This window comes from Populus trichocarpa, chromosome 6 (assembly GCF_000002775.5).
Source record: "Populus trichocarpa isolate Nisqually-1 chromosome 6, P.trichocarpa_v4.1, whole genome shotgun sequence".
Classification (NCBI taxonomy): domain Eukaryota; kingdom Viridiplantae; phylum Streptophyta; class Magnoliopsida; order Malpighiales; family Salicaceae; genus Populus; species Populus trichocarpa.
In genome coordinates, this window is record NC_037290.2 from 11834295 (window position 1) to 11844223 (window position 9929).

Genomic DNA, 9929 nt, shown 5'->3' on the forward strand with positions numbered 1-9929 from the left:
GTTTTTGAGCCTGTTTGAGAGTCTAGTTATAGTTGCTTTTCAAAGTATTTTTCGTGTTGAAATACATTAAAATGATGTTTTTTTTTTATTTTTTAAAAATTATTTTTGAGATCAACACATCAAAACGATGCAAAATACAAAAAACTTAATATTTAACAAAACAAAAAAAGAATTTTTGGGAACGCGGTTTCCACCGCGTTCCCAAAAAGAGTGTCAATGATGCTATTTCACAAAAAAAAAATAATTAAATCATAAATAACTACAAGCCATTAAATTGGTGAAGCTAGGTAATAACTCCCATACCAATTGCATGATTGTAAGACTTACAATGTTTCTTGTAATATATTCTTTTTAGATTTTTTATTCAATATAGCAATTTATTGATTTTCCGGTAATCTAAACTTACAAATAGATGAAGCTGATGAAGTCCTGGGGACAAATTCACAAGAATTTAAAGATTGGAGACTGGATTGTTAGTTACTGTATACATTGGGGATTGATTCGTAGATAAAATCGCAGTCCGCCCTTCCCTCCCTAGTCCCTCCTCCACCCATTACACAAAACGATGATGCTACTTGCTCTCCTGGAAAACCCTTTTATCTCTCCTACGCAGCCATCACGTGTCATCTCAGGTACTGAAGCTACACATCGTGCTTTTCGCCTCTCCCTCTGCACATCCACCTCCACTTCCAGCGACACTCTCTCAGACCAAAAAAAAATATATGCAGACGCACGAGAGAGAAGAAAGACTTTGTCTTTGTACTTATTTATCTCTTACAATACAAGTGTAGTGAAAGGAAAAGAAGAGCACACACACAGAAGTAGCTGTAATTTTTTATTTGTTATGAAAAAAGAAAGAAAGGATCAAAGCACTTACTAGCTAGTTACTGGAGGGTGAAGTAGGGCGGGCCAAGATGGGGTCGTACACACTACACAGACTTGTTTGCAGGCTTTTCCACGGCCGACTTTACCATTATTACCATGCATAAAGCTAGTGTCTTCAGAAGATCACCATCACATATAAATACAGACGCATACATCTCTCTCTCACACGCACAGTCTCTCTGTGAAAATAATAAATCACTCTCCAATCTATCAATCTATATGGTGCAACTATTACACACACGTACACACACGTTCATTCACTCTCGTGTACCAACTCTGCTCTTATTAAATTGTTACAGTCTCTTGCTTGCCCGCTTCTTTTCTTTTCTGGGTAATGTAATTATCCTTGTCAGGTTACGTAATTACTGCCTACCTAGCTCTGTCTCTGTCTCTCCTCCCTCCCTTTCCACTCAACATCTTTTTTTTTTCTTCTCTCTTGTGCTAGTACTCTTACTGCATTCACACCTAACATTGCTTGCCCGCTTCTTGTTTGTCCCTTGCTATGTTTCCATTTCCCAGTGCTATACTATTACCTGGTGTTTTTTCTTTGGTACTCGTTAACCAATAGTACTATACTTGTTTTTATCTCCTTTTGCATTTCTTGCTTCATTCTTCTTCTTCTATTGCTAGTTTTTTGAGATTCAACTGTTAAAACAAGAGGTTACAAGGAGTCATGGCTCCTGCTACGACGGGTGGCTCTTCCTCTGTACCATCATTGCCGCCGCCTTGTCCAAAGTCACCGCCGGAGTATCCGGATTTGTATGGAAAGCGAAGGGAAATGGCTAAAGTGCAGATGCTTGAGAGAGAGATTGGTTTCTTAGAGGTGGGCTTTAAATTTGCTATCATTCTGTGTTCTCCCCCTAACTGGCATGTCGAGGTTTGGTTTCTTTAGTTTCTTATATGCTAAATCTTACTGGATATGAGAAGTTGAGGTGATACTATCATAACAATCAAATAGAGGAGAAACTAGAAAGGGTAGTTGAAACAAGCTTAACATTAGTTTTATTGGTATGCTGTAGTACAAGAAATTCTCATCACCAATGGAAAATTTGGCTGAAACTTCCTTTGTATTGTTAGCTTATAGTGTGAGTGGAATTTTAGGAGGTACGATCCTTCTAGTTGCGAACACTCAATTTAAACATAATAAAGAACCTACTACTGCAGGTAGCAGAAGGATGAAAATTGGGTATTTTTTGGTTGGTTGTTTTATCCCAGATGCACGAGGACCTAGCTGACTGATATCTTGTGATGGCATCTTACGGAAATTGTTGATGGGTTATTATTGTTCAATAATTAAAAAAAAAAAAAGATTTGTCATTGTTGCTGGCTTTGCCAAACCTGAAACTGGAAGCAATTTTCCTTCTTGAATTATATTAACTGTTCATCCAGTAGCTTTGGACGTTCTGTGTTCTGCTGACTATTTGCACTGCCAACCTATCAGACTGAGTTGTGTTTAGTACTTGTTTGTTTGTTTCAACCCAAACCACAAGATGGACTTTGTTAGTCTTAGAAGTGATTATAGCTGGTTATTTCCTGTTTTAGATATTTTCTTCAACAGTGCTATATGTATGAAAGTTTTAGTTTTGAATCTTAGCATGGTCTAACTGGGCATCCTCATAAGAGGTTTCAGTGATGGTATCATCTGTTATATGGTAGAAGATAAGCAGTCATTAATATCTGTAATTGCTCCCTACCAGCCAATTTATTTCATGAAGTTTGTGTGAAGATTGATTAATTGGATGGGAAAAAAAAATCTTCTCTGATAAGCTTTTATTCTCTCTTTTATACAATGAAAGAATATTGAATTGGCAATTTCAATTTGAGCAGGAGGAACTTAAATCTCTTCAAGGCCTCCAGCCTGCATCTAGATGCTGCAAAGAGTACGTCAGTTTTACAATCACATGGCATAGTTTCAAGTGTTCCAAAAAAATATATGCACAAGTTATAGATTCTGTTCAATTAGCGGCTAATTGGAATATATTTTTGCAGGGTCACTGACTTTGTTGTGGCAAACTCAGATCCTTTGATTCCTACGTAAGAACAGTATCATCTGTTAAACTTTGCTTTCTGGTTTTGAAGAAGAAGAATAGCTTTATGCATCTCTCTTTTCATTTTCTTTCTTCTTCTTTTTTCATTTTAACCAGAAGTCGGAAGAAACGAAGGACTTGTCTATTCTGGAAGTGGCTATGGTACTGTTTCCTCGTCCATTTTTCTTATTTTTCTGTATAGAACTCTATTCAATCCCAGTAATTGGTGTTTGCAAAATATTCATTCTGGATTCTTTTGGTTCTTGATGTTCCATGAAACTCTTTATTTTGAGAATTTAGACGAATTTAACTCTTGTAATTAATGTGTTTAACGTTCTATTATGAACTTAGTGGCATTTAGTTATGCCATCATAGCACACTGCAAAATGCAGTTAAGAAGACAAGCCTAGAGCCTTCAATCCATTTTTGTTACATAAATGACCAACAAGTTTCTCTTCCTTGCATGACCTGACCCTTTCACAAATAACGCGATTTCCTTTGTCGTTTGCAGTGGTATACGCTGTTTTAACCTATCATGGATCTGTTGCTGCTGTTCTTCGGGATGCTCTCTTCATCTTGAATGTCCGACCTGCTGTGAGTGTAATCCACGTAACTGCTGTTCCTGCATCAGCTGCCCAACTCTAAAGTGGCGATGCTGCTGCTGCTGTCCTCTTCCTAGATCCCATTGCTGTAGAAAGATCTCATGCAACAGGAACTGCTGCTGCACTTGTCAATTGCCTTCATGCCCAGATTGCTCTTGTTGCAGTTGGACGTGCTCTTGTCCCAAATGTCCAAAGGTAACCCCCCTTTGTTGCAACTGTAAAAAGGCTTGCTGTAATCCATGTTGTTTATTCTTCTAGCATTTCAGTGCGCAGTATTTTAAGGAAGCTTTTATCTACAACATGCCATTCAATTTCTACATATAGTATCAATGGTGGGAACTTTTGTATTTTTTGGTTTCTTGAACTGGCCTTGGCTAGGTCTGTAATGCAGTTAAGAAAGTTCCATCCATGCCAAGAAGCTGTCCATTCAATTATCTATTAGGCTGCACCACCACACTTGACAAACAAGCTCCAAAGGAAACTTAAAACCACAAATACTAGTATATAGTAACCTAGACACTGATTGGATTTTTTTTCGGGCCTGAATTGGTTTGGCTATATTCGTACAAGACTGATGTTCTCGTATTTGTGGTCTTATCACAGTCAGAGGTTTGTTGTTTGTTTGCTTAAGGCTTTGTCAAGAGCTTGCTGCTATGTGTCAAGGGATATGCTCTTTTTTCACCTCCATCACAGCCCTTGTTCAAGAACTTGTTAATCTTTGAGTTGAAAATAGACTTGGTGATTATTATCGATACACGCATAATTCAAAATCACTGGACCTACTACTTGCTAATTATTGATGCGAAATAATTGAACTGGGTGGCCTTATTCTGGCTGAGTTATGGTCGTTACTGGCCATAAGACTACACTCTCTGCAGAACTGTAAACTACAGGGCACAGGTGCTGTCTTGTCATTCAGTTCTCTAAATGAATCATAGTGACTAGTCAACATGATGCCATTGCCAGTGCTTCTTTTGTCAATAAATAGTACCCACTAAGGCAGGCTTCTTGTCTGAGCAGAGTGGAGGGCTTTACCAACCATATAATTTAGAGAATCAAATGGCGCTGGTTTAGAAGGCCCCTTTACCTTTACTTTGCTTCTGAAACTGTGTCAGAGCAATGAATTTGCTACGAAATCTAGCCCTAGACGGACATACAGTTTCTGAATATTTTATCTGATAAGCTACAAAAGCTACTATAAATTGCCAGGTATGCTCAAACTATCCATGATCAATATTTTCCTTCGGCGACACAAGCCCCTTCTCTTCTTTTTGCCCTTTCCCTAAATCGGCCGACATTCGGCTGGTCAAAACCTGCCACCCCCATAGGAAGGTCAACAAGTTACAGGAAGATAAGACTTTTTTTAGGCCATGGTTCGATGTTATGTTATAAGGTCGATCTTGAATTTATATCCATTCAAATAGTATTACATTAGGTTCTCGAGCACGCGGTTAATTAAAATCAAACTTTTACCAGCCCTATCCTGCCTATCAAAGGGCAAACAATACCATAAATCATATCCCAGCTCTGGCTTCTCCCTGTTTGGCAGCTCTCTCTCAAGCAAAGTTGTGACCAGGCCCATCAACAGAAAACCCATATTCATCTATAACAAATAAGAAACCTGAAGAAGAAAAGCTCACAACTGCGTCCATGAAAATGCAACTGGGCTCCTAACTTGGTGTTGAGCATTTCTCCACACGATTGCACCAAATTCAGATCTACCAGTGAGGCTGGCACCTTTTCTTGCCACAAAAGTCACTGTGTATCTAAGCTTGTCCCCAACATTTTTAAAAACAAGCTTAGAAGGCTTCACCGTCACCTGCACCGCTTGCGGCCCAGTCACGGCTACTTCATAAATGGAGCCAGCAGCGCCCACATTTGTCAATTCTCGGGTGTACCTTACAACCCTATTGTTGGTAAACACCACTGAGAACGACGGATAGTTGAGATTACCAGGGTTGTTGAATTTCCTCGAACAAGTGATGTTTGGGCGCTTGACAATGGCTTGGACATGCTCAATGGTGTAGTCCAGAGAGCACAAGAATGCTACGTATTCATCTGCTGAGATATCATACACGAGGCCCGGCGAGAGAGCTTTCTGTGGGTCTACATGACCAGACCCATGAGCCCATGGGTTTGAAAGTGCACCACCTGCAGCGTCCTGGAGCGGGGAGTTGGTGTTGTCACTAACATAGGCAGTGGTCATGAGAGCAGATTTAATTGCACTTGGGCTCCATGTTGGGTGGGCTGCTTTCAGCAATGCAGCGACACCACTTATGTGTGGGCATGACATAGATGTACCTACAATAACAAGTATACATCATGTTATGCGTAGCAACAGAAGCCTGTTGGGTGACTACTCACTAGCCTAGTGTTGCTTACTTAGCAAGTGTCTATTTGCGAGTTTCAAGATGATTTTTTTTAAAATTTATTTTTCACATATGAAATATATCGAAACAGGTTCAATTCAAACGATAAAAGATCTGTTTGCAAGCAGTGTTGTTTTTTTAAAGTGTTTTTTTATATGAAAATGATATTTTATTTTTAAATGAGCGTATCAAAATAATTGAAATCATAAAAAAAGTTGATTTTTAGCAAAAAAAAAAAAAAAAAAAAAAAAATTAAACTTCTTTGAAAAAAAAAGTTGGCCCATGTTTCCAAACACGAAAAGCAGATTCGACTCCAATATCAAAGTGCATCCTCTCGGGGAGACTCACATAAAAGAAATAGAATAGGTTGGTTAATCATAAAACCAATTAACCTAATGCTAAAAAAGCAGGAGGACCACAGACACAACACTGACCCCTAGGCTACCATCTTTTATTGACTAGTGCTAGCTCCAACGAAGCCAGATATAAAAACAAATTGGCAGTGGAAGAGTTGATAGAGTATGTGATCTGTCTAGTTCCACTTTCGCCAAGGCTTGATTGTGTAATAAATTTGTGTGCCTGTCAACACCCGAACCCAGTTTCGCCGATTGCCATTGTTATTTACCCCCAACCACCAAGATTTATTAGCACAAACAAACCAGCTCCCAGCCGTGATTAATCCATTTATTAAACTACAGACTCCACTAATCATGTATTTACCTCCACTCCAAAGCAAGCAAACTTGGCATGCTGAACCTAACCTAACCTAACCTAACCTAAGTAAGATATTACTCCTAGGTTAATAACAATAAACACAGACACACAAGGAAAACAAATAGTACGATGATGACCGTTACCAGATTAGCAAATGAGAGGGAGTGAGTAGAGCACCTGACATGATATTGAACTGAGTTTTTCTAGTGTCGGTCTCTAGTCCAGTGGGTCCAATTGTCTCTGACCAAGCAGCCAATATATTGACTCCAGGCCCAATCAAATCCGGCTTCAATATCTCCCTTGTCACCAAATTTGGCCCTCTTGAACTAAATGCTGCTACAACTGGTGAAGGCCTTACATCCAAAACTGTCCCACCAAAACTCAAAACAGCCGTTGGATTTGGATCGCTCTTAACATACTCTCGAATCACATCCCCAACTTTCCTCCCCACCGCCACAGCCGGCAACAAGTGACTGTCCGCCACCAATTCTTCCCCACTCTCCGCCGTATTGGCCAATATCATCCCAACCCCACCTGCATCCCTCACGACCGCACCCTTTTCGACACGTGGATTAATCCCCCTATCACAAATCACCACCTTACCACGGACTAACTGCGGTTCCAGTGAGCCGGGCATACACAAATTGCATGTGCTATTGCTTCCCTTCTTATAAACCAAACCCACCGGTTTTTTCCCCATTCCTGCTCCGCTATACAAAGAAACACCAGCGAACCGTTTCTTATTTCCCATTACAGCATAAGCGGGAAAATCCCGGTCCAAAGTTCCAGCACCAACGGTCATGATCCAAGGAGCCACATTTGCGAGTGAAGCTATATTAGGCCCACTGTTACCAGCCGAGCAAGACACGAAGATGCCTCTCTCCATCGCCGTAAAAGCACCGATTGCAATCGTATCGCGATAATAAGGAGCCGATCCGCCACCAAGAGAAAGGGACATGACATCCACGCCATCTTCAATTGCCCGATCCATTCCTGCCAGAATGTCTGAACCAAAACAACCAGATACCCAGCAAACCTTGTAAGAAGCAACAAGCGCGCTGGTGGCCATTCCACGCGCCGTGCCGCTAGCATACCCAAGTAAACTCGCATTAACCACTTGAGACCCGGCGGCCGTGCTTGCAGTGTGAGTGCCGTGCCCGTCTTGGTCACGCGGAGATTCGGTCTCTTTAGGCTTTTTTAAGAAACCTCTACCACCAGATGCCATATGGTATCCCTTTGAAAAATATCGAGCGCCTATCAGCTTCTTGTTGCAGAGTTTGGGGCTGAAATCAGGGCCAGACTCACATTCTCCCTTCCATCGAGTCGGGATCTCAGGCATTCCCGAATCATAAAAAGACTTCGATTCGGGCCAGATCCCAGTATCAAGAACACCTACAATAACATCATTTGATGATTGATTAATGCCCATGGCGTGATGTCCATCTAAGAGTCCTAAGTCAGTATTAAGGCCCAAAAAAGCAGGAGTGCGAGTGGTGTGGAGGGAGTAAAGAGTGTCTTCGTAAACATCGACGACAGATTGAGATTGTTTCAACAATTCAACTTCTTCGTCACTGAGGGAGGCAGCAAAGCCGTCAAATGCATTGGTGTAAGTGTAGAGGAGGGAGTCAGGAGTGGAAGTAACGGATTGGAGGCTTGCAGTGTACCAGTCATGGTGGGTTGGGAAGGAGTCTGGTTTTGTGTTGTGTTTCATGTGAACTATGTAGGTTTGTTTCGCGGTGGTGGAGATGGATAGGGAGAGGGACAGGAGGAGGGGGAGGACAGCGAGCGGCCAAATCCCGGCCATGGAGGAGGAGACCATGATGGCTGTGATGGTCAGAGTGAACAGGATAAATTTTAAAAGGAGAAGAGAAAGTGGGAAAAGATGGGCTTGCAGTACAGGCAGCCACTGTCACGGAGATTATAGGACCAGTGTCGGTTATAAAAAGCATCGGGGTTGCAAATCAGGCTTCTAAGCTTCATTTATTACACAAATGCCATTTTGAGAGAAATAAAATCTGCAGAAATGGGTGAGGGTCCCTGTGAAAACCCATGCTTATTTGGCAATTGAACTGTCTCCCATTCCTCTTTGTTTGTATCATGTCGTCTGCCAGCACGGGCATGGGCTAGTCTATACCGTGAGCTGGGCTAGTTGGATCAGCACGTCTACTGTCTCCCATTTTAGTCGAGATTTCATATTTCATTGTTATTTTAATTAAATGGCAGATTTCATATTTCAATGTTACTTTTTTTCAAGGTTCCTTCCATATTTTGCATATATAAATAACAAAATAACTTAAATACCATCAACTTCAATAACATTTAACCTCAACTAATCAATTTTAATTTTAAATAATAAAATTTAATATCATAATTTTAATTCATCATCTAAAAAGCTTGGATTTAATTTAGTTTTTTAAAAAATAAAGAAGATATTTTAAAACTACCGGTATATTTTTAGACAAAAAAAAAAGTATTTAGGCTGCTGGTTCTTTTAAGAAATTAAATCAAAGTTTTTGGATGAATAATTAAAATAATGCTATTAAATTTGAACTTTGTTTTTTTCTTTTTGAAATTAAAATTAATCCTATAAAAAATAAAAATAATCAATTAAGTTGAAGAGTACTGATATTAAGGGTGTTTAAGTTATTTTATAAGTTATATATATATATATATATATATAGAGAGAGAGAGAGAGAGAGAGGATTTTGAAAAAAACAAAAGTACATGATTTTAATTATATCAAAGTATAAAAAAGTCAAATTAAAAATTAAAAATATATAAAACTAATTTTCAAGTGATGTAAAATTCAAGAAAGGTTTGACATGTTTAGTTTATAATAAAATCAATCCTAATTCTAAGGTCCTATGGGGTTGTCTAGCACTGTATTTTTAATAAATTTTGATTTTTTTTATTTTAAATTAATTTTTTTTTGTTTCTAGATTATTTTGATATGAATATATTAAAGATAAATTTTAAAAAATATATATTATTTTAATATATTAAAAAAAAAACACTTTAAAAAACAATTTTAATTAAACTCTCAAATATCTATAATATTTTTTTTATTAACGTGGGTGTTCGGGTCAGCCTGCACACACTTCGATTAATTTCTTAGACTCTTAATAACTATGTAATTATTTAATAATTTTGAGATTTATAGAGTTTAAATTAATAATTTTTAAAAAATAAATTTAAAATTTAATCGGTTAAAATATTTGTTTGGTTTTGATATTGTACACGTAGTGCCACTTCCGTTTCTTTGTTCGATGCAAGATGCAACCTTAATTTTCTAGTATAAAATATTAAAATAATATATTTGTTTTAATTAAAAA

The 9929-nt window shown here is 38.6% G+C and overlaps 2 protein-coding genes across 3 annotated transcripts; one reads left to right on the top strand and one right to left on the bottom strand.

Moving 5' to 3' along the window:
* The first annotated feature begins 912 nt into the window (after positions 1–912).
* LOC18100327 (guanine nucleotide-binding protein subunit gamma 3) lies at positions 913–3923 on the top strand. 2 transcript variants are annotated; one of them, XM_024603512.2, is made up of 5 exons: positions 913–1708; positions 2713–2765; positions 2875–2919; positions 3033–3074; positions 3424–3923. In XM_024603512.2, the coding sequence occupies exons 1-5, from the start codon at positions 1559–1561 to the stop codon at positions 3770–3772; spliced, it is 639 nt and encodes a 212-aa protein (XP_024459280.2). In that variant the 5' UTR covers positions 913–1558; the 3' UTR covers positions 3773–3923. The 2 variants fall into 2 exon arrangements, with proteins under 2 accessions (XP_024459280.2, XP_006381614.3); XM_006381552.3 differs by having other exon boundaries at positions 920–1708; positions 3030–3074.
* Positions 3924–4895: 972 nt separating this feature from the next.
* Positions 4896–8518, bottom strand: LOC18100328 (subtilisin-like protease SBT1.8). The gene is made up of 2 exons (XM_006381553.3): positions 6775–8518; positions 4896–5815 (listed from the first exon to the last, which is right to left on the bottom strand). The coding sequence occupies exons 1-2, from the start codon at positions 8414–8416 to the stop codon at positions 5151–5153; spliced, it is 2307 nt and encodes a 768-aa protein (XP_006381615.3). The 5' UTR covers positions 8417–8518; the 3' UTR covers positions 4896–5150.
* Between the last annotated feature and the right edge of the window lie 1411 nt (positions 8519–9929).

Excerpts from the sequence above, each read along its gene's own strand:
- LOC18100327 (XM_006381552.3), top strand. The coding sequence starts at position 1,559 with ATGGCTCCTGCTACGACGGGTGGCTCTTCCTCTGTACCATCATTGCCG. Across the intron at positions 1,709-2,712 it reads GAGAGATTGGTTTCTTAGAG|GAGGAACTTAAATCTCTTCA; the intron begins GTGGGCTTTAAA and ends CAATTTGAGCAG. Across the intron at positions 3,075-3,423 it reads CTATTCTGGAAGTGGCTATG|TGGTATACGCTGTTTTAACC; the intron begins GTACTGTTTCCT and ends TGTCGTTTGCAG.
- LOC18100328 (XM_006381553.3), bottom strand. The coding sequence starts at position 8,416 with ATGGTCTCCTCCTCCATGGCCGGGATTTGGCCGCTCGCTGTCCTCCCC. Across the intron at positions 5,816-6,774 it reads TCAGTTCAATATCATGTCAG|GTACATCTATGTCATGCCCA; the intron begins GTGCTCTACTCA and ends TTGTTATTGTAG.